Raw genomic sequence first — 24,068 nt, forward strand, 5'->3', positions numbered from 1 at the left:
CATTAGATTTCATTAGTTTTGTTTTAATCCGGGCTCTGGGTACAGGATCTGGGCTCATGTGGTAAAGTTTGGCTGAAAATAGCAGCAGCAGCAGCACTGCATTATTTACTGATAGAGTAAATAATGGAGTCTGGTCTGGTCACTTTCTGTCACAAACCCCTGCTGCTGGTGGGAATCTTCAGCTTCCTGCCAGCTTCAGTGACAACAACAGTTTATAAGTTACAAGGATGAGATCATGAGGAAACGTTTGCCTGCATGCCATCTGCGATTGGTCACGGTCCAGGATTGTGCCTCGACCTTCAGGAGGCTAACAGGATTAACCCTCCTCCAGGCAGATCCCAGCAGATCTGTACTAGCTGTGCCGCACTCTGGATCTCTACAGCATGCAGAACCACCTGTAGTAGGCACCCAGGTAAGAAAAACAATTAATTACTTTAAGACAACTTTATACTAACTTCTTTTTGAGAGGCCAATTATCAGGGTTAGCACTGAGGCCTGTCGAGTGTAAAGACAGTCGCTCAGTGAGGCAGGCAGAGAAGGACAAGTTTTCCTGATGTAACAGCAGCACACTGAAAGTGTTCAGAATGATTTGAGTTATAGGGTTAGACTAAGTTTAGTTTGAAAAGAAATCCCAAAAAGTCTGAACACGTTTGGATTGCTCACATATTTGATGACTGAAAATGATCATATATGAGGGTTAACACACACACACACACACACACACATGTCAAGAGGAGAACGTTGTTTGTGTGTGGCAGCAGAGCAGCACTATTTAATCAGGAAGAGGCTTCTGTGATCTTTGCTGACTGGAACAGTGTCAGAAATCACAATACGAGATCACAAATAAGTGGTGTCATATGTGGATAAAACTAATTGACATGATGTGACGACTCCGGCAATGAAAAAAACGTGTGACAGCAGTGATAACAGCAGTGATAACTCTGCTTAAAAACTATGTGTCTCCTTCTACTTGAGAACAGACAAAACTAAAGCATATTTAGGGTTTTTGTTTTGTCAAATACTGTCTCTTTGACAGTATTTGTTTCTAAATTCATTCCCTCATTGTAGCAGTTTTTCTGTCTCCTAGAAATAGTTTTTGGCTCTACCAGACAATTGATGGTTTCTAGTCAGTATTAATATTCCTCCTCTGACCAGAATACAATCTGCTGCAAGTAGGTCTTATTTACTGCCTATTTGGACTTTGGGTGACATCTGTTAGTTTGACGTTTGCATATGATGCAAGCAGAAATGATTCTTACATTTTTGTTGCAACAACAACAAAAGTGAATGTAAGTTTAAATGTGGCGTAAGTGACCACTGTCCCGTTTGCCCCTGACTCGTCTGCGGTGGTCGTCCTGCAGCTTCAGTGGAGGGTTCAGTGGCTGATAACGGCGGTTAATACGCACATTTAAGATTTAGTCAGACAAGAGGCCCTCCTGTTTGTTTGTTTTACCTCTCCCTCTCTATTTAGAATCAGTGTCCTGGGCCTGTTCCATTTTCTCCCTGCTTTTGTACATTTGACTGATTTCTGTGTGTCTAACCAATTTAATTGACTGAAGCCTCTGCCACCTGTGGAGCCTTTTGGTAAAGCAGCGTATGCAGGACTGAGGCCTGTTGAGGTCAAACCTTTTAATGTCCTCCAACTTCTGACTTTGTTTAGCAAAAAGTCAGAGGGTTAGAGGTTTGTCATGAAGTTAAATGGTTGATTGATGATTGTAAATGTGCCTAAATGTGTGAGAAATTTGGTTAAAAAAAAGTGTCAAGATTTGCAACTGACATCTGACAACTCTAACTCCTGTAGACAATCAGGTAAAGAAAACAAATCAGTTATTCTGTACTGGATTGTGATTCTGTATTCTGATCGGAACGTTGATCTGATTTGCATTAGAAAAACCACAGAGAGAATAAATTCAGGGTGAACCCAAACTGTTAAAACCGGAGCTGGCTGATGAGGTCTGATGAAGGACAATCATCAGAGCAGGTCATTTATCATCAGAGCAGGTCATTTATCATCAGCAGCATTTTCATTTGATGAAGGACTTTTTGTGTGTTTGTCCAACAGGATGTTTAACTGGGTGGTGAAAGTGGTTCCTCAGCCTCCTGAAGCTGGTGGTACAGACGACGTTGCCAACACCTCTGCTGCTGTACGACAACACAAAAACACACTCAGCCTGCATCTTTACAGTGAAATTCTGTGTATTTATTGTCGCTCTTGTCTCTTATTTTGCAGAAGCCTAAAAAAAACAGAGATGGTAAAGATTATTTGCAATCACTTCAGATTTGCATGAACATTGTTTAGTTGATGACAACATGCTGGGTTAGGGTCACACTAACCCTGTGTGACGATCGATCACCCAACCTAACGACTGACTGACTGTTTTTATTGCATCCCACAGTGAAGAGTCCTCCACTGACAAACATAGAGGAGGGTTCAGATGACAGGTGAACCATTTCTTCTTCTCATGCATCAGTAAGAGCGTATTAATCAGCCGGACGTAGTACTGACATCTACGTCACCTTCTTTACAGTCAGGGCCAAACTGGAGTATTAGGCTGGCTCTCTAATGGCTTGGTCAGTGCTCTGCCGCAGCCTTCTGGCTCCCCTCGACTCGACAGGGCCAGCTCTGAAGCCAGGGTGAGTGTAAGCGTGTCTAAGCTTAGTCTAAGTGATTAGGCTGTCTCAGTTCTTCCATCTGGATGGAACCAGTGGAAGAACTGAGACAGCTCTACACTGAGTGGCATTGTGTTGGTGCAGAAAGATTAAAGGTTTTCTAGTGTCTGTTGAAAATTTAACTCTGAATGTCAAATTTCTCAGTTGTAGTATATGCCAGCCTATCTTGAAATCATGAATGTTAATGGAGAGATTTAATTCATTAGCTTTAACACGGGTTACAAATTATCAGCTCATGAATGCTAGAAGTGATTTTGTTGGAGAAGGTAACATCTGGAAGGAAAACTGAAAGACACAATCTGATTTTTTTCTCTCGTCGGCCTTTTCTTTCCATCGTCAGCCAGGAGAAGATGGAGAAAGGTAATGCATGATAAAATAACTGTTGAATAACTAATGTCTTCTTTGTAAGATAAATCCAAGGCTTTTCCCTGGCAGGTCTGGAGTGATCGGTTGGGTCGCTCAGGGTCTGACCAAAGTTCTGCCTCAGCCTGATGACAAATACAAAGAGACCGATAACGCCGACAACGCCGACGAGCACACAGAGGTGAGAAAAAAGACACAAGTCAATCAGTCACTACAAACAACAGTGTCATCAAATTAAGTTCCAGCACTAAGTTCCAGCAGCAGTTCACTTTATGAGTCATGAATCCAGCACAAGGCTAGTTATTGTTAAAGCTAGTTAAATGAAATCATGTCCTGGAGAGCCTCCTGTCAGTTCTGTGACACTTGACGGAAGCAACTTAATCCTGCTGGCTTATAAGAGTAATCATGTGTCAGGATTAAGCTTACAAAGGAACTTATAGGGGGGTTTATCCAGATTATTAACTTCACTGCTGCTAAAACCAGGCTCTTCATGGGATAACGCTCATAACCTGGCATCCTTGATGCTGAAAATGCAAAACATCTGTTACAAATAACTTATATTTCTAGTTGGGATAATATTATTAAGCCGAACCCTGACGCCGCGTAGATAAAAACTGGGGGGAAAGTCAAAAGCAGTGCAAAGGGTTTGGTTTATTGAAAAGATCTCACTCAGTTTTTCACTTGCAACTGAAAAGAGACAAATTCTAAATACTGTCTAGAATTAGAGCATATTTGAGCATATTTGTTTCAAATTTTCTCATTTTTCTCTGCTTTCCCAGGTGTATGATGTAGAAACAATGCCAGGTATGCTATTTTTTCATCATTAAACGTGGTTTCTGGCCTCCAGATATTTGGGCCCTATTAAAGACGAATATCCAAATATTCGTTCCACCCTGTAACGTCTGACGGGGGGTGGGGCTTGTGGCGGAGACGGCCCAAATATGCGGATCAATTCGTCTGGTCTCCCGGGTCCAAATTTTGCCTTCGTTTTGTCTTCAGTTAAACTGAAGAATTCCCAAACACCGCAGGTCTTCAGCATCTTGTCTTGTGTTTATGCAACAAAGTGAAGCGTGACGTCAGAGTCGGCAGCCACCCGACCATTCGGGTGGTGGTAGCAAACACGAATGGAGGAGCTGAAATTAGCCGAACACGGCGGGATGAGTCAAAGTGAAGGCGAAGGGAAGAGACGAGGGAGGAGGGGATTATCACATATATGAGTATATGTCTATGTAACGCCAAATATTCATATTCGGATACCAAAATTAATATCCGGATACTGCCGTCCGTCCATCCATCCATTCTATATACACCACTTGCTGGAGTCTATCCCAGCTGACTCGGTGAAGGCAGGGGACACCCTGGACAGGTCACCAGTCTGTCACAGGGCTACATATACAGACACACATTCCAACACGATCTCACGGGGATTCGTGAAACTGTCACGTCAGTTTTTGTTTCGGTTTCGTGCGCACCAACACGATGTCGTCATGTTTTTCGTGCCGCTCACCACGAGCGAAACCCGCTGTGGTAATCACATCTGAAAGTGGTTTATACCGGCGGATTCATGACGATCTAAGCTGTCCATTGGCGTTTGCGGCCGCCGCTGCGGCCGCCGCTGCGGCCGCCGGACATTGTTTAAATTCCTATGCAAATTCGGCGGATTCATGACGATCTAAGCTGTCCATCGGCGTTTGCGGCCGCCACTGTGGCCGCCGCTGCGGCCGCCGGACATTCTTTAAATTCCTATGCAAATTCGGCGGATTCATGACGATCTAAGCTGTCCATCGGCGTTTGCCGCCGCCGCCGCGGCCGCCATTGCGGCCGCCGGACATCTGCACCCGGATCACATCTGAAAGTGGTTTATACCGGCGGATTCATGACAATTTAAGCTGTCCATCGGCGTTTGCGGCCGCCGTCGCGGCCGTGGCTGCGGCTGGATGTCTGGCGGCCGCAAAGGCGGCCGCAAAGGCGGCCGCAAACACCGATGGACAGCTTAGATCGTCATGAATCTGCCGAATTTGCATAGGAATTTAAAGAATGTCCGGCGGCCGCAGCGGCGGCCACAGTGGCGGCCGCAAACGCCGATGGACAGCTTAGATCGTCATGAATCCGCCGAATTTGCATAGGAATTTAAACAATGTCCGGCCGCCGAATTTGCATAGGAATTTAAAGAATGTCCGGCGGCCGCAAACGCCGATGGACAGCTTAGATCATCATGAATCCGCCGAATTTGCATAGGAATGTAAAGAATGTACGGCGGCCGCAGCGGCGGCCGCAAACGCCGATGGACAGCTTAGATCGTCATGAATCCGCCGAATTTACATAGGAATTTAAAGAATGTCTGGCGGCCGCAGCGGCGGCCGCAAACGCCGATGGACAGCTTAGATCGTCATGAATCCGCCGGTATAAACCACTTTCAGATGTGATTACCACAGCGGGTTTCGCTCGTGGTGAGCGGCACGAAAAACATGACGACATCGTGTTGGTGCGCACGAAACCGAAACAAAAACTGACGTGACAGTTCACGAATCCCCGTGAGACCGGGCTGCACATTCACACCTAGGAACGGGCAAGTAGCTGAGTTATCAATTCCAATTAACCTCAGCATGTTTTTGGACTGTGGGAGGAAGCCGGAGTACCCGGAGAAAACCCACGCATGCACAGGGAGAACATGCAAACTCCATGCAGAAAGATCCCAGGTACAGGCCGGGATTCGAACTGGGGATCTTCTTGCTGCAAGGCGACAGTGCTAACCACTATACCACTGTGCAGCCAGATATGAACGAATATTCGGATAATCGGGATATTCGGGTCCAGCCCTAGTGTTCAAATGCATTACGCGGTAACATTACTTAACCTGCTGCATACGCATGAGAAATTTCATCTTGACAATATGTTCATGTTCACTTCTTCTGACCTGTGATAAATGCTGCACTGATAATGGCTAATTGTGTTATTTTGTTTATTCAGATTATGATCCTCTTCCACACATCCCTGTGGTGGAGATGTTGTCAGAAGACGAGGCGTCAGAGGTAGAGAATTTGTCTCCTCAGTTTCCTCCCAAGTGAGTTTAAACCACCTCCGGAGGCCGGCTCACATTTATATCCTCACATATATCCTCACATTTATCAGATAAGGGTTAGTTAATTACTGAGACTGCTGGACTTTAATGGACCCACTGTTCATGCTAATATGCTTCTGTTTCTGCTGCTGCAGTGTGGTGAACTGGATAAAGCAGATGATTCCTCAGCCTGTGATACTGCCCCCTGGTGCCGTGCCGCCTGAACCGTCCTCCAAATCTTCCCGCTCTTCTCTGGACAAAAGTATGTTGAGTCTGCAAATGTCAATTGAACCAGAGGCAAGTTTTGTCTTTGTTGAAATGCTTTACACTGACTTTTCTCTTTCTATGCTATGCAGTTCTGTCTCCACCGCCTGAATCTCTCAGTGGAATCTCTCTGGATACCGACAGCAGGACCTCCGGGTTAGGGTTTCACTTTCCTGAGTGATCTCAATGGGCAAAAACAGGGATTTTAATATACTTTGGAATGAATTTACATTTTTCTTAGCCTAATGAAGGCAGCAGCAGGCAGGTTTTCTTTTGTTAGAGTGTGTCTGGCACTAAAATGCTTCTGTCTAGAGTTCAGACTGTCCTTGTCCAATAGTACAACCACAAAACTGAATCTGAATTGACTTTTGGCATCACAAAGTTAACTAACAATTTACACCACAGTCCTCATAACTGTGGCCAAAACTAAACCTTCTGCGAAAAGTCCTGTTCTACATCTCTGCTAGTTTTCCGTTTCTGTCTCATAATCCAAAAATCTGATGCACAACTTGACCAGTTGAAGCACATTGAAGTTCAGATATGAGGGTTTTAATTGGCTAAATTTGTGTTTATCCACAGGACGCACGTGACACTAGACAGACAGAATTTACCGACTTCATATGACATGCTGTCTATCAACATTCTGTCTATCAACATGTACAGACAGCTTCTATCCAGCTCATTAGTGTTTCTCTGCGCAGTGTGGTCGGCTGGTTCGTGACTGGTCTGGGTTTGAAGCTTCCTCAGCCAGCTCTTCCACAGAAAGATGACGCTCAGGTGAGTTCTGCTTCTTCCCCTATAACCCTAACCCTAAAACTCTTTGTGACTCTTTGGTCATTCTTTGTCACAAACATAGAGTGATCCTTAGACTGCAGTTTGCTTTTTTTTTGTTTCTGTTTTAGGGTGCTGCTGAAGTCCTACAGAAAGGTGAGTTTTATTCATGAACTTTATTTTCTTGCCAATACCTTGTTTCCTCGAGTGCCACAGTTCACAGTTCAGTCAAGTGGATTAATATCAGATGTTGTCCTTGTAGAACAGCAGGGAAAATGCTAACCCTGGGGGGGAATTGAAGCATCCCCCAACCCTAGGGGATGCATTTTCATTCAATTCAATTCAATTCAGTTTTATTTATATAGCGTCAATTACAGTCAAATCGTCTCAAGACGCTTTACAGAATCCATATGCCTGACCCCCAGAGCAGCCCAAAGGCGACAGTGGCAGGAAAACACCCTTTTAACAGGGAAGAAACCTCGAGCAGAACCCGGCTCTATATAGGGGGGACCCATCTGCCTGCTGGCCGGGGGGGTTGAGAAGGACAGAGGAGGGCAAGGGGGAGGGATGGGAGAAGAGGGAGGGGTGGGAAAGCAAGGAAAACACAACACACATTTGGATACATGCATGACAGGATATGTGACACAGACAAAGTATAAGCTAACATTGAAAACTGACTCATAGTTTACTCTGATGATGTACGGCTCTGACATTAAACATACTCCATATATAGCTAGCAGTAAGATTCAAACAGTATGTAAGTTAGCATAACAGTATAGTGAAGGCGATGCAGAGTTGACTGGTGGAAAAAGGGAGTTGGAAGCAGAGGGCTGGAGGAAGGTCAGCAGCAGCATCCCACAGTGGACATGATGGAGACTGGACCAGCTGGTGGAACATCAACCACAGATCTGAAGCATCCAGCTCTGGGACCAGGGACACTCGGAGAAATAACACAGGGGGAAACAGAGTGAATGTACTGCAATAACGGTATACATATTAAATGTAAAGGTAGATAGAGAAGGGCTCAGTGCGTCAAGAGAAGTCCCCCAGCAGCCTATAGGCCTATAGCAGCATGACTAGGGGCAGAACGAAGGGACGTCCAAGAGGGAGTCAGCTGTGCAAATGAAGACACAAGCCGAACCCCTGTGGGTCACCCAGTCAGCCCCAACTATAAGATTTGTCAAAAAGGAACGTTTTAAGCCTGGTCTTAAAAACAGAGAGGGTATCTGCCTCCAGAACCCAAACTGGGAGCAGGTTCCACAGGAGAGGAGCTGATAACTGAAGGCTCTGCCTCCCATTCTACTTTTAGAAATTCTAGGAACAACAAGTAAGCCTGCAGTTTGAGAGCGAAGAGTTCTACTAGGATAATATGGTACTATCAGATCTTTAAGATATGATGGAGATTGGTTATTAAGAGCTTTATATGTCAGAAGAAGGATTTTAAATTCTATTCTGGATTTAACAGGAAGCCAGTGAAGAGAAGCAAGTATAGGGGAAATATGCTAACTCCTGTCAGTACTCTCGCAGCAGCGTTTTGGATCAACTGTAGATGTTTGAGAGAGCTATTTGGACAACCCGATAATAAGGAATTGCAATAGTCAAGCCTGGAAGTAACAAAAGCATGAACTAATTTTTCTGCATCACTCTGAGACAGAATGTTCCTGATTTTTACAATATTACGCAGGTGAAAAAAGGAAGTCCTACAGACTTGCTTTATGTGTGAGTTAAAGGACATGTCCTGGTCAAAAATAACTCCAAGATTCCTCACAGTAGTACTGGAGGCCAATGTGATGCCATCCAGAGTAACTATTTGCTTTGAAAGCGAGTTTCTAAGATGTTTGGGCCCAAATACAATGACTTCAGTTTTGTCTGAATTTAGCAGTAGGAAGTTAAAAGTCATCCAGGTTTTAATGTCCTCAAGACATGCTTCCCTTGAGAACTTTTTATTTCATGTTTTATGAAAATACTGTTCATGTTTTACATCAACCTGGCAGGGACAACAGATGGAAATTAGCCTTTGGCTATAATCTGGCATATTTACACTTGTGTTCATTAATATGTACTGTCCCTATGAAATAAATAAATAATAAATAAATAAGACAATCTTGCAGTCTAGCTAACTGATCAGTTTCATCTGGCTTCATAGATAAATACAATTGTGTGTCATCTGCATAACAATGGAAGTTAATACAATGCTTCCTAATAATATTGCCTAAAGGAAGCATGTATAATGTGAAAAGTATCGGTCCTAAGACAGAACCCTGAGGAACTCCATGATTAACTTTCGTATGCTCAGAAGAGTTATTGTTGACATGCACAAACTGGAACCTATCTGATAAGTAGGATTTAAACCAGTCCAGTGCTGTCCCTTTAATGCCAATTGAATGTTCTAGACGCTGTAATAAAATTTTGTGGTCGATTGTGTCAAACGCTGCACTAAGATCTAACAAAACAAGTATAGAGACTAGTCCATTATCTGATGCTATGAGAAGGTCATTAGTAACTTTCACTAGAGCTGTTTCTGTGCTATGATGCACTCTGAAGCCTGACTGAAACATTTCAAACAAATTATTCCTTTGTAAGTGTTCACATAATTGATTTGCAACTGTTCTTTCCAGAATTTTAGAGAGAAATGGTAGGCTGGATATTGGTCTATAGTTAGCTAACACATCTGGATCTAAAGTGGGCTTTTTAAGCAAAGGTTTGATGACAGCAACCTTAAAAGCCTGTGGTACATAGCCTGTTACTAGAGAGAGATTAATCAGATCTAACATTGAAGAATTAATTAAAGGTAAAATCTCCTTGAAGAGTCTAGTTGGGATAGGATCTAAAAGACATGTCGATGGTTTGGATGTAGAAACTGTTGAACTATATTTGACAGCTTTTTCTCCCTCTTCATATAGTATTGCATGTGTGTTCTCTGTTGAAGCCCTCTGTTTTTTCACCCCGATAGCTTTTGAAGAGGTGTTTTGGTCCGATGGTCGGAGCCTAACTCAGTCCCTCTTCTCCTTCTGTTTCAGGGGGGAAGGCGCTGCGAGCCCCTTAAACAGCAGGAGGAGACGACTGGGCGATTCTCTGATTCCCACAGATAGACACAAACCATGTTGGCACAACTATACAGTACTGTAAAATGTGCAGCTCAGTGCAGAAACTATAGGCAGCTGTAAAAAAAAACTGAAAAATATAAGAATATAGAGATATATTCAACTCACCTTACTGTCCTCGGTACAGTTTCATATGAATGTATTTTAAATGTGTACTGTAATATGCTAAGCCTAATTAGATGTAGGGTTAGTCTTCAGTCTGGTCTGTCTTCAGTCTCTGTGATTATGAGTTTTGCACATTTTCTGTTTGACACAGAAACATGTAGTATTTGAAATTGCTGCTAACCCTAACCCTGCTGCTGCAGGTTTCATGCACAAAAGTTTGTTACTTTTGTGGTTTGGCCTCAGTCAAGTTAAACTATATTCATGTTGCCATTTTCATATCCAGAAAATAGAGCAAAAATAGATTAAAAGTTACAGTGAACTGGTCACAAGTTTAACATGGTTGTTTTCAGAAAGCTCACCATAAAACACACAGTCTTTCTAGAAATATTGAAATAATGATTAAAGGGCAGCTATGATCATTTAGATTTCTATTATATGAAATTACCGCAATCTACTGTATATCTCTATTTTTCTTGATTTACTGTAGAGACAAGTGCTATCAAAATTTTATTTTCATCTCAAGTCAGTGTCACTTCCTGGATTAACCCCTTATTAACCCCTTATCAACCATTTATCCCTCATCTTAAAATCTATTTGTTTATTGTGATCTGTGTGAGCTTTTGGTCGGAGAACAGCAGGGAAAATGCTGTATCAGATGCAGTGTAAAGCCGATTTGATCCACTTGATTAGCTTCTTTGGCCTTGAACTGTGAATTGTGGCCTAGAGGTGAACTGTGATGATGTTCCAGAAGGTTTGGCATGCTTAGTAGTAGGGTTAGAAGAATTTACTAGAATGTAGCAAAGACATCACTGCTGTAATGTAAATATACTGCAGGAATAATAAAGATTCAGTGTCTGAAGTGATTTATGTGGTGCTTTTATGTGGTGCTTTTATCAATAATCTACTGCATCTGACAGACAGAGACATGGTACACCTTCTCTGAATCCTCAGCAAATAGAACTTCATTAAATGAGTGCTTGTGAATAGTTTGCACACCAGTCAAGACAGAGGGCTTCTTACCTGAACCACTAAACTGCTAAAGGCCTATTCATCCTACAGTTAGACAATTGAGATAATAAGAGTTGGATTATAGGTTGGCCGGATGGTGTATAGAATATGCAACACTACACAATTACACAACACTACTTAAATTCAAAATTTTATCACCTCTCTCTTCTTGCATTATTTCAAAATCAACAAATAAAGCGTTTCTGCTTATGAACACTTGAACACAAATACTTAAGTCAAACTGTGAACCACTAATCAGACAGTAGCCGTCCTCCTGAAGTCTGACTCCATGGACAAATCACTATTTTCACGATCTAGCTCTGAAACACAGATGTTTTCAGACTTGGTACAGGTGCTATCAGTGGAAATCATGGTTAGGTCTCACAGAAACCTCAGAGAGTGTGTATAACGACAGTGTTTGAGAAGGAACTTGCATTACTTCATCGGAACTTCATCGTCAGAGTCCTGACGATGAGGTTCAGAGGTTGGAGCAAGCGAGTGCACACTGGGGACACCATGAATGTCTGTAGATAAACCAAAATATCGGCTGACAACATGAATCCCAGTCTCAGGAAGCTTGGCATACAGATTGGAATGATGACGATCTGAAACAAGCTGTCAGAATCTGACGTTTCTGAAGAATCTAAAGTGACCTGGCTGAGTGTATCTCCTGACTTGAATCCAATAGAACACCCAGATAATGGTAGAACGTCTTTCCACAACTTTGTCCAACACTGGTTTCATTCCAGGAGAGAATGATTTAATCTGTGACTACCGCTGGATTCAGACCACTGACTGAATCTCTCTTGCTCTGCTGACTCTTGTTTCATTGTGTTCCTATTGTGACGTCTGTACACTTGTTCATCTTAAGTGTAGTTTTGAAGTTTACGCAAGAGCAAATGCCATGCAGTTGATATTAGGACAGTGACACTGAACAAGAGTGAACTTGTTTTATACTAGAACGTGGAAGCACAGCTAGAACACTACGCCACGCATCCACCACATTCTCCTCACTTCTTCCACACAAAATGATCCTTATCATCTTCTCGTAGTTTCATCCAAACTCAAACCTGACATGGTCCTGGAAGATGTGGAGTCGGACAACGAGGGTCAGCAGAAACGTGAGAGTAATTCCAAAGCTGCAGCGCCATCTACATTCTCGAGTCCACCATCACCTGCTGTTCACCAACAGCAGACACAGTCCAACTCGATGGAGCCTCAGAAGTGCAACAACGTCGAGGCTGAGCCAAAACCATCAGAGGATGCGATGCAAACATGTCAGGAAGATGCTGAGACTCAGACGGGCCGCTGGACGCCGTTTATTGAAAGCATCAAAAAGGAGGCTGAGGATGTTGCTTTGGCTACTATGGAGGAACGGTAAGGAAGGCGGAGAGCTGCAGACCTTATTTTATAAGATGATCATTTAAAATACTGCATGTTAGGAACACCAGTTCAATGAGATGTTCGCTGAGGAGTAGTCAAAATACTGGACCATTACCACCCTGTAATCCCAAGTTTTCCACGTAAACCATCTGTAACGGACACTGCAAACCTCAACACGGGTTAGGCTTTACATATTCTACATCACCATATGAGACTGCCAAAGCTCAGACTCAATAATACTCATCTTTATTAACTGGAAGAATGAGGGAAACCACTTTCTGATAGATTTGCATCCATCAGAAAGTGGTAAAAAATGTTGAAAACACAGCTAAATTCACCCGATTTTATGGCGGGCCAGATGGTTTTTGGTGGCATCGAAAATCTGTCTATAGTAGGTATATAACCCTAACCCTGAATCTATATAGTCATATGTTCATGTTTTCGTTTCTTGTGTCTCCAAAGTCTGCTCCAGGAGAGGGTGGAGATGGCCCGTATGGCTGAGGAGGTGGCCAGGCAGACAGCTGAGATGGCAATCAGACAGATGACCAGTGAGGGACAGTCCATCAAACTGTCACTGGGGAGTCAGGAGCTGCTGGAGGAGCCTGAAGACGGGTAAGACAAAGAGATAAAATTGTGGTTAATGAAGAAAACCAAAGAAAGTTACAGTTCACATGTCAGTCCTAGGGTTAGTCTCTGCTGATCAAAAACAGAGTTCATGGAACCTGGGGTGAGGCAGAGGAAGGCAGTTTGATATCCCAAAGGATATCAATGACTCTCACGTTTCTGCTAACCCTAACCCTATCCCAAAGGATATCATGGATATCAAGGATATCATAATGCTAGGGAAAGTTTTTGGAGCTGCTGATGGATGACTTTACATGTTTTGATTCCATCCAACCCACTACTCATCTTAATGCCTCTTTGACATCAAGAGAATGTGTTGCTAGAGAAAAATGGACAACAAAGTGTGATATTAAATGTTTGGAGGCAGACATTCACACCATAAGATCATAACACGATGTTGTTTGAGGAAAACAATAGTAAACTGCTGAAGTAAAAATTTCTCATTTTGGAGATTTGGAAAACACGTGACAAGGAGGGAAGTTATATTTAACAGCAAGCAGGTTAAAATGTTTGCAGGTTAAAATGCTTGTCAGAACATCAGAACCCCTCCAGGCTAGGGTTAACAACCGCCATCAATGGCCCATTCTCAGAAACCCAGCACTCTTTGACTCGCCTTAAACACCCCAAATCTCACAGTTACACAAAAATGAAGCCCTTCAGTGGGTCAATGAGTTAGGGTTAGAAAACAAAATGGTCATCAAGGGTTAGGGTTTGGGTTTATTAGTTAAATACGTAAATCTGGGAGGACTTTAGTTTTCAGAAACCCCAAGCTTCACCATTTTATAAACAATAATAGGACTGAAGACAGAAGGCTACACTCTGTTAATTTTAATAAGTTATCAGTGACGCTGTGTGTTCTCCAGGCTGCTGCAAGAAGAGGAGAGCGAGGTGGAGTCCTGTAAAGTCTCAGAGTAAGAAAGAAAGTGGAACCTTCTTGGGTTTTTAACTTCTTTGTAGGACCTTCAGCCAACTTAGTCATTAGTGTGTGTGTGTGTGTGTGTGTGTGTGTGTGTGTGTGTGTGTGTGTGTGTGTGTGTGTGTGTGTGTGTGTGTGTGTGTGTGTGTGTGTGTGTGTGTGTGTGTGTGTGTGTGTGTGCATCAGTGTTTTCATTCTGAAGGCATTCTGAGGAAGAACGATGTCTAGTTTCTTCTAGTTTTTGTTTAAATTAGTGGATAACACTCCACCTGAATTAAACATTGAAAAAGTGTGCATAGATGTTCTCATTTGTTTCCAAATACCCACAGAAGTCAGAATATTTCATCATCTTACATCAACACCATTTCTTTAGGTTTCCTCTAGGTCACTAGACCTAGATCTTTAGGTCACCGTCATTCCAAAAACATTACAGAAAAAGATTATATCTAATGGAGGAAAGGAAATATGGTTGGGGACCTAAAAAAAATAATGATAATAATAATGATGATGATGAAGAAGAAAATGAAGAATTATGAAGTACTATGTAATAATAATGAGTAATGATAGTAAAAAAAAATTTACATTTAAATAAAAATGATATATTATTATTATTGTGAAAAATAATAATTATTAGTTTAAATTTCTGATATACCTATATTAGTCTTTATTACAATTCTGTATTACTATATTATTAGTTTTTTAGGGTTTTTAGACTCAATCTAACCGTAGACTGAATCTAACCATAGACTGAATCTAACGTAGACTGAATCTAACCATAGACTGAATCTAACGTAGACTGAATCTAACCATAGACTGAATCTAACGTAGACTGAATCTAACCATAGACTGAATCTAACGTAGACTGAATCTAACGTCGACTGAATCTAACCATAGACTGAATCTAACGTAGACTGAATCTAACGTCGACTGAATCTAACGTAGACTGAATCTAACCATAGACTGAATCTAACGTAGACTGAATCTAACGTCGACTGAATCTAACCATAGACTGAATCTAACGTCGACTGAATCTAACGTAGACTGAATCTAACCGTAGACTGAATCTAACGTAGACTGAATCTAACCCAGGCTGCTGTTCATGGGTCGCTCACTCAACCAGTTGATCTATTTGGGCGCCCTACTTTATCACTTTCTAACTATTATTATTAGTATTATCACCATTACTGGATTTATTTATTTGTCTGTTTGTTTGTTCACTCGTTTGTTTTATTGTGTGCCTAAAACTTGTGCATAGATTGCCAAACATGGCAAACCTTTTAAAGTAAGAACAGCAGAAAATGGTCATTAATAAAATATTAATTTTAGTTCTAGATTGAGGATTAGATTTGGATTAAATGATGCAGATTATGTACAACTGAAAGCTGACTTGTCCTGAACCCTGCCCTTCCAGCTCAGTCACTGCCAGCAGGATCCCAAATCCCGCGGGATCTCGTTAGGCGATCTCTGCCACACTTCCTCAGCATCACAGCGCTGTGTCCTAGCAACCACAGCTTCCCCTAGCAACAGCCACCCTCCCCTCCTCCCCACTCTCCACGGTTCCCCCGGTAACGGAGCACACCTGGTTCACGTCGCAGTGAAAACAGACGATGGACGGACATGAAGCTGCGGAGTGTTTTGGCTTTACTACCATTTCTGAAGCCACCTGACGGCTTATTCCACCAGTACAGATATTCCAGTACAAATATTCCAGTACAAATATTCCAGTGCAGCTCCTGGGACTTGTTCCAGGATAAAAACTAAAAATACTGATGGTGACAGAACGTCATGCTTCGGTAACGGAATAATATCTGCTTTGAAATGAGTAAGTTTGACCTATTTTTAAACTAAATTTGTTCTGATGCTTACTAGTTAGCCTTATGTTGGCAGTCAGTGAATTTACAGATCAATCCGTGTTTTGTGTTTCAACGAACCAACAAGAACACATTCTATATGCCATTAGGAGCAGTCTTGTTAAACAGGATAATCTGAATAATCTTTCACTGAAGCTTCATTCCATGTTGTGAAATAAATATGTGCTTCCCACTGCTGGCACATGGTGTTAAAAAAAAAAGTTAAATCTAATACAATAAATACAAAATATCCATTTTGTAGTGTCTATCTACACTCACACATACTTTAAAATGGCATCATATTCAGTTTTCATATTTGTACCTCATACTGTACAATAAGATAAAATGTATTAACCCCAGCAGAAATTCATATGCCGGAATTAAATCACATAGATGACTGGCAATGAGCAGCAAAGTAGTTTTACACCAGATCAGAAAATATTGGAATTAAAATTGAAATGGTCCACACAAAAATTTGTGGGTTAGACCTAACCCTAACCCTAATCCTTTCACCAGAAAAATTAAATATTGCACATAAAAATTACATAATGCTTATGAACATGATTATGAAGATCATATTGATCTTCCTGTTCTCGTGTTTCAGCTGCTGTAAGGGAAGCTATATATACAGTTTGATTTTAAATTATAATCAAATAGTATTTGCACGTTAAATTAAAAAAAGAATTGTGATGCGTGTTTGAAATCCAAATCTCAAAAATCCAAATCCAAATATCTAACTGTGATTTCTGAGACATATTTTCACTGAATGAGACAAAATTTAAAGTTTTACACTTACACTGTATCTCATACAAGCCTAAACTTCCAACTACTGACTCTGATCTGTTCTGATCCCATCAACACAATGTCAGACTGGACGCATAGAATGATCCAGACTTTGTGTTCACCCCTGACTGTTGTTTTACTGCAGCTGACCATCATTCAAGCGGTTTATCAGTCTTGTTCATCTCGTTTCCTTGTTCTGTCCTGCAGAAAGGAAGACAGCGTCGTTCAGGAGGAGCAGAAAGTGGAAACTGAAGAACCTGCCATCCGGGAAGCAGGTAGAGAAATATTCAGCAGAACAGAACCTGGACAGAATGAGGAGAACAAGTCTAGCCCTAACGCATCCGTGATTTAAACAAATCCAGAGCCACATGAAGAAGAAGCAGCAGCAGCAGAGCCACAGCCGGCCTCACCCTCTCCACCTCCCAGTCCTGAACCGGTGAAGAACTCTGAGCCAGAACCAGAACCAGGACTAGAACCAGAGACCAAGACCCAGGAAGCCGGTCCAGAAGCTGTGACCCAGCAGCCGCAGAAAAAAGAAGACGGTCCAACTGCTAACTCTGAGAAACCTGCTGAAAAAGTAATGAGCATGAGTGGTCCATGTACATGATTTGAATGAACATCACTCAGAAATTATAAACTGACTTTATTTTTTAAAAAAAAGACTAAAACTGAATTTAATAAGTTCGAGTGGGAAATATTAATAACCTTTCTAACACAGAATTGTTGCGTTTATATTCTCCATTTTCCTTCAGTTTACTCCTCAAAACTTCCGTTTTACCTTAATCTACGGTAATTGTAGTGTCTTTTTGTGGTGTGGTCTTATGCAGCTTCAAACCAGTTATTGTGTGTGAACCAACTATATCAACTATATCTGTTAAGTTAACTAATCAGTTTGATTTATCTGTTTGTGTTTTTCTAGGAGGAGGAAGCTACTGGGGATGGCTGTGGTGGTATGTGTTGAACAGTCCACACACACGCTTTGTTTACATCCAAGTCCTTAAAAATATGCTGAAAGGCAATTATTTAATCTAAAAATGAGGCCTTAATTAGTATTAAAATATCAATGGTGTTGGAAAGTAGAGCTTTATTAATGTTTTTTTTTTCTAATATTGTAATTCAAAACCTCAAAATTAGCCGGTCTCTAGATCTGTCTATACTTTTTGAATAATTTACCACCTGCTTCTTGCATTACTGTGGTGAGGCAGATAGGCAGATTAGTGTTGATGGTTCCATCAACACTAATGTTTAGTTTTGGGCCTTGATGCACTTCCTGCACATGAAAACATCTACATGTGCACAAACCCTAACCCTTTTTCTGTCTATTAGAATAGTTGTCTGTCAGCGTGAGACTCTAATCTGGTGACTGACTTGATCACGATCTATCATCCCATCTAGTAAAAGTCTGACTTTGTTGTCAGTAATTCAGTCAAACAACTACTTGCTGTTGGACTGTCAGAGTCCTGTCTGCCTAAACATCCTGTCTCCTCTGTAGCTCCAGTCAGCTGTGATGCACTTAAGAGCTGCCTGATGCGCATCCCTCACACCTCCGAGTGCCTCGGCAACCTCAACGCTTTCTTCAAAGAGAACGGCATCTCTCCTCCCGCTATACCTTCCATGCCTAAAATACCCACCAAACTGTCTGACGTCACCCAGTACCTACCCTCCCTGCCCCCGGAGTTACGCCAAGAGCTCTCCCACATCCGCCTCACCCAGGTTCCCCGAAACATCGCCCAGACTGTCACTGAGCTGCTGCCCAAGAACACCGACGGTTCGGTGGGCCCCAATCTGTCCGGCCTGTCCCAGAGCTTTTCCGAGAGCTTTGCCAACATCCCGCAGAAGCTGTCCCAGTTCCCCGTCCGAACGCAGCAGTACTTTGTAAACGTCCGGAACCGCCTCAACAGTCTTATGCCACAAGATGCCTAAGAAACAACAACAACAACAACAGCAAAAACACAATCATCAAGACGTAGAACTCAACCGGCTCGTGCGACACTCCCCTTTGCCTTCTCCTCCTCATCCTCAGCTGCGATCCCGTTCCCCGTCTCCGTCCTCCCCCAACAGCAGCACGCTGGACCTGCCCAATGTGCCGTCCTACCCTCGGCTTCCACCCATCGTCAGCCCTCCATCCAAGCAGCTCAGCTCTCTGTCCCGGCAGCTGTCTGGTCTCTCTAACCCCGCTTTCTTCATTGAAGACGACTCAGAAATATCTCAAAAAAGGCCTGCAGGTGAATCCACATATGGAGAGGTCGCTGTCCTATATACAGAGCAAGTGCATTAGTGCATTCCTGAACTCAGTCATAATTGGTAAACTAATTGTGGATTGACAGATTCAATGAAGATATTCCACAAAAATACGAAATTTACAGAACATTAAAGATGTTTGAGTTCAGTTCAGTGGCTGCTTTGTGTTGTGATCGTGGATCTTTGTGTGGTTTATGTGCATGTCAGCTCAGATAAGTTCTGTTATCGAAACCCATTTGTAAGAGTTCTGTTATCGAAACCCATTTGTAAGAGTCAGGTAAGAGAAAGAAGCGCAGATCTTCAGAATGTTCCATAATTTTATCAAAGAACTCCAGATTCCGATACTATGACTGTCTACCCTTCATTTTCCTTGTAGTTTGGGTAAAATGTGGATGAAACAGGCAATCATCAGACTGATCGCTGACACTAACCCTGTGACACCACGCTGCCCACACAAGTGTGCCAGCCAGGGTATCATCATCCAGATTAGCCAGACTGAATGAGTAACTACAGCTATCAGGGCACCTGTCCTAGTTCATAGCTGGATCTTCTTGCATTAACCTGCTGTAGATCCCAACTGCTAAATCTGCCTCTTACCTCTCCTGTGAGGTAACCTGTTTTACTGCTGTGACCTGTTTTACCCCTTGCTCTGCTTCTATTGTAAGTGGACTAAATGTAGTTTTTCATTAATATTCTGTGATGCATGAGCAAAAAATGACAACAAGTGTGTCATGCGTTAAACTCTCCAGAGCGCTCCAGCCTCAGCCTTCGTCCAGCCGTCAACATTGAGGACGTCGACTCAGATCATGAGAGAGGAGGAGGAGGAGGAAGAGGGGAGGAGCAGATCCTCAACTCCCAGGACCCCAAACTTACAACCCTGACTGTCCCTGTGGCTCCTTCCGGAGGCCGCCAGAGGTGAGATGTGTTTCTGTTATTAATTAGAGACGTCGTTAATATTGGAAACTGTATAATTTACTCTTATGTAGTCTCCAATATGGAACCACAGCTCAGGCAGGTGGAACGTGAGGGTTTTAGTGCATCATTACCAGACTGATTTTGACTTGTTTTGTACTGAAATTGTGCACTAAAACATTTCTGAACTTTCTTCCTCTCCCTTCATGCTTGCATCTTCAGTAAAGGGGATAAAGAGTAAGGAAACTGCATGACTTGTTTGAGTCGCAGTTGCCTCCCGGGGCCTGTGTGCTTCTCATTCTCGCAACAGTGACTGGTTCCTCCAGTGAACCTGTAGATGTACATTTCTGCATAGCCTACATGCATTCATGACATTTCAAAGCACAGAAATGAGTAGTAGCATCACTTGGATACCTCTGTCAGGGTGCTAGCTGTGTTTACTAGTGAAGCATTTTCATCCAAAAGGAGATTAAATCAAATATTTGGAGGTGACAAAATATATACACTTGCAACTGCACAAGATTTCCTCATTAATTGTATGAAATTCAGTAACAGAATTATGTCTTGTATGTGTTTAAGGGTTTTGGAATGAAATGCTTCTTACTGTTTTGCTGTGTGAAATTGACTCTACTGTGCATTTGTCCTAACCCTAACCCTGTGCATGTGTCCTGCAGCAACTATGCGTGCGCAAGAACGTTTCATTCAATTTCATCACCAACATCTCCCAAAGATACTACTAAAACGGCGCACAAAAGCAGAACAGCACAGTGTTAATGCAGAACACACAGTTTGAATTATTGTGGAGCTGTGATTGTGTTTCATGTTTTGCTCTGTGTTGTTGTGTTGTTCTGTTCACTTTTGCATGGCTCTGTGCTTTTGGCTCCTGTATGGTTGACGTCAATAAACAAATGCATCACAATCGTGCACTGACATCTTCACTGCCTTGTTAGAGCGCTGTAGGTGACATCTTCTCTTCCTTGTTATCTGTTTTCTTGGAACACAAACCTTCTCCCTCCCTCTCTTTTAAAACTCACTTGACACCCTGCTCTGAACCGTTCACCACAGCAGTGGGAGGAATCATAGGACTAACTGGACAAAGATGTAAGAGATCATTAATTATGTCCATCTATTTCATCATCCACTTATTTTATCACCATTCATTAAACCGTTTTTCCAGATCAATTAACCAGTCGTTGCTCGTTTTCAAAAGTCGTTTTTAGTTTTTACCCATCTGCAATCTTCAGTGGCTTAGCAACATACAACAACAACAACATACTAAGCAACATTTTTGTGGCCTCAGTGAACATTTTTCTTTATTTATGCACGACTAGCATGATCGTACAGTGAAGCAGCATCTCAGTGCATCTGAGAAACAGTAATCTGACGCAGCCTTGTCAGAACTTTGAACCACTGATGTCGCTGTGTCTACAGTAAGCGGCTTCATTCTCAGAGTGAAGATGATGATGATGATGATGAAGGAAACATCCCCATCAGAGCTTGGCCCAGTCAGTCCAGCCTGCACAGCACAGATGACGTGTGAGATACTTTAAAAGCACACTTAAAAAAACCTGTCTGAAATACTGCATTTTTACAAAGTGATCAAAATCCGCACTAAATTGTATTTCTTGCTTTATTTCAAAGTCTGAAGGAGCGACCAGCGTCTTCAGCCAGTCAGACCAGCACCGTGGTGAACGAAAGACTTCAGGAGCTGGTCAGGATGTTCAAAGAGAGAACAGAGAAGGCCAAGGAGAAGCTCATCGACACAGACAGCTCGGATGAAGACAGCGTCATCCCCTGTAAGTGAAAGTCTCTTCTGTCTAAAAACTAGCACATGTTTCATGACATTTTGATTCCAGGATGAAAGAATCAGTCTAAGGTTAGGGTGAGGGTTCTTACTGAAGAGGAGCTGCTCCATGAAAATGTCTGGATCACAATTTCTCTATATATACGTATATACACTGCTCAAAAAAATTAAAGGAACACTTTGAAAACACATATTATGGTTATATATACACATAAAAAACAAACTGGACCTTAGCATTGATATGGACTGGTTAATGTGTTAGGAATGAAAAGATGCCACTTTTTTTTTTGATGGAAATGAAAATGATCAACCCCCCAGGAGGGCTAAATTCAAGACATTCCAAAATCAAAGTGAAAAACTGATGTGGCAGGCTGGTCCATCTTTCTGAAATTCCTTGGCAGCAACTCAAAATGGTATTCAGTAGTTTGTATGGCCTCCATGTGCTTGTATGCATGACTGACGATGTCGGGACAAGCTCTGAATGAGACGATGGATGGTGTCCTGGGGTATCTCCTCCCAGAACTGGACCAGGGCATCTCTGAGCTCCTGGACAGTCTGAGATGATGGTGTCGGATGGAACAAAACATAATGTTCCAAAGGTGTTCTATTGGATTTAGGTCAGGTGAGCATGGGGGCCAGCTAATGGTATCAATTCCTTCATCCTCCAGGAACTGCATGAATTTTCTTGCCACATGAGGCCAGGCATTGTCGTGCACCAGAAGGAATCCAGGACCACTGCACCAATGTAGGGTCTGACAATGGGTCAAAGGATTTCATCCTGATACCTAAAGGCAGTCAGAATGCCATTGTCCAGCCTGTAGAGGTCTGTGTGTCCCTCCATGGATATGCCTCCCCACACCATCACTGACCCACCACCAAACCGGTCACACTGAACAATGTTACAGGCAGCATAACGTTCTCCACGGCTTCTCCAGACCTGTCCATGTCTCTCGCATGTGCTCACGATGAACCTGCTCTCATCTGTGAAAAGCACAGGGCACCAGTGGCGGACCTTCCAATTCCTGTGTTCTATGACAAATGCCAGCCGAGCTCCACGGTGCCGGTCAGCGAGCACAGCGGGCACTAGAGGACGCTGGGCCCTCAGACCACTCTCATCTCTTTCTGATTGTTTGGTCAGAGACATTCACCCCAGTGGTCTGCTGGAGGTCATTTTGTAGAGCTATTGCAGTGCTCATCCTGGTCCTCCTTGCACAAAGGAGCAGATACCTGTCCTGCTGATGGGTTGAGGACCTTCTACAGTCCTGTCCAGCTCTCCCAAACTAACTGCCTGTCTCCTGGAATCTCCTCCATGCTCTTGAGAATGTGCTGGGAGACACAGCAAACCTTCTGGTAATGGCACGCATTGATGTGCCATCGTGGAGGAGTTGGACTGTCTGTGGAACCTCTGTAGGGTCCAGGTATCGCCTCATGCTATCAGTAGTGACAGTGACACTAGCCCAATGCAAAACTATTGAAAAACAGTCACACAATATTAGGAAGGAAAAAAATGCCAGCGGCCTTCACTGATAAATTCATTTCTGTTTTGGGGGTTGTCTCATTGTTACCCCTCTAGTGCATCTGTTGTTAATTTCACTGATTTGATGCAATACTTTGATTAAAAAATGTTCCTTTAATTTTTTTGAGCAGTGTATATTATTCTTCTAAAATAAAAGTTAAGAATGAAAAATATGAAGATTTTCGTTCACGCCTGCTTCTAGCTGCAAATCCAGTTCTAGGTCCACAGTGCAGATCGAAGGTGATGCAGGAAACGTTATTTTGCATTAGTCCTGCTGGATCAGATACTGTTCTCACAAGTATTCTCCAGGTTGGATCATTCTGCATCTGTACTGCTTTTGTTTTTCCACTTTCAGATGTGCTAAACTCTGGCCTGTTGTTGCTCTAGCAGTCAGCAGTAGTTAGAGAGCATTTAGATTTAGTAGAGGAAGGTATGAACATTTTAAATGCGTGTTCTAGATTCAGTCAGATTTTGCTGTTTCTGTAACAGATAACGGCTCACTTGCTAAGAAATGTCCGCACTGAAGAATTCTTCTCTAACAAATATGTAATCAGAAATCTTTGCCAGCTTTGAACTTTAGAATTGCACATTGAGAGGGTAAACCATATTTGTCTGGCTTCTCCACAAACTGCTAAAATCTTCTTCTCATCCTTTGGTAAATGTGCCCCTGCCTGCCTGTGTGCCTCTAAAGTC

General features: G+C 42.5%; 1 protein-coding gene and 1 long non-coding RNA gene across 2 annotated transcripts in view; both read left to right on the top strand.

Annotated features, from left to right (window-relative positions):
* The first annotated feature begins 318 nt into the window (after window positions 1-318).
* LOC110961396 (cyclic nucleotide-gated cation channel beta-1-like) overlaps window positions 319-24,068 on the top strand; it is a 35,575-nt gene continuing 11,825 nt past the window's right edge. Inside the window, exons 1-26 of the mRNA XM_051952055.1 lie at window positions 319-412; window positions 2,063-2,144; window positions 2,231-2,252; window positions 2,397-2,442; window positions 2,529-2,634; window positions 3,011-3,030; window positions 3,106-3,214; window positions 3,813-3,837; window positions 6,004-6,097; window positions 6,250-6,356; window positions 6,451-6,514; window positions 7,060-7,135; window positions 7,261-7,285; window positions 10,150-10,166; window positions 12,539-12,723; window positions 13,192-13,341; window positions 14,217-14,264; window positions 17,110-17,177; window positions 17,265-17,501; window positions 18,395-18,777; window positions 18,827-19,127; window positions 19,893-20,058; window positions 20,278-20,292; window positions 21,121-21,156; window positions 21,487-21,591; window positions 21,697-21,851. Of these exons, the coding sequence (XP_051808015.1) occupies window positions 2,064-2,144; window positions 2,231-2,252; window positions 2,397-2,442; window positions 2,529-2,634; window positions 3,011-3,030; window positions 3,106-3,214; window positions 3,813-3,837; window positions 6,004-6,097; window positions 6,250-6,356; window positions 6,451-6,514; window positions 7,060-7,135; window positions 7,261-7,285; window positions 10,150-10,166; window positions 12,539-12,723; window positions 13,192-13,341; window positions 14,217-14,264; window positions 17,110-17,177; window positions 17,265-17,501; window positions 18,395-18,777; window positions 18,827-19,127; window positions 19,893-20,058; window positions 20,278-20,292; window positions 21,121-21,156; window positions 21,487-21,591; window positions 21,697-21,851 (2,641 nt within the window). The 5' untranslated portion in view covers window positions 319-412; window position 2,063. The remainder of the gene's footprint in view (window positions 413-2,062; window positions 2,145-2,230; window positions 2,253-2,396; window positions 2,443-2,528; window positions 2,635-3,010; window positions 3,031-3,105; window positions 3,215-3,812; window positions 3,838-6,003; window positions 6,098-6,249; window positions 6,357-6,450; window positions 6,515-7,059; window positions 7,136-7,260; window positions 7,286-10,149; window positions 10,167-12,538; window positions 12,724-13,191; window positions 13,342-14,216; window positions 14,265-17,109; window positions 17,178-17,264; window positions 17,502-18,394; window positions 18,778-18,826; window positions 19,128-19,892; window positions 20,059-20,277; window positions 20,293-21,120; window positions 21,157-21,486; window positions 21,592-21,696; window positions 21,852-24,068) is intronic.
* LOC110961398 (uncharacterized) lies at window positions 15,804-18,628 on the top strand. The gene is made up of 4 exons (XR_007943841.1): window positions 15,804-16,091; window positions 17,110-17,479; window positions 17,822-17,852; window positions 18,395-18,628. It is a non-coding gene; the product is annotated as an uncharacterized LOC110961398 (long non-coding RNA).

The sequence above is a fragment of the Acanthochromis polyacanthus genome, chromosome 8, assembly GCF_021347895.1.
Source record: "Acanthochromis polyacanthus isolate Apoly-LR-REF ecotype Palm Island chromosome 8, KAUST_Apoly_ChrSc, whole genome shotgun sequence".
Taxonomy (NCBI): domain Eukaryota; kingdom Metazoa; phylum Chordata; class Actinopteri; family Pomacentridae; genus Acanthochromis; species Acanthochromis polyacanthus.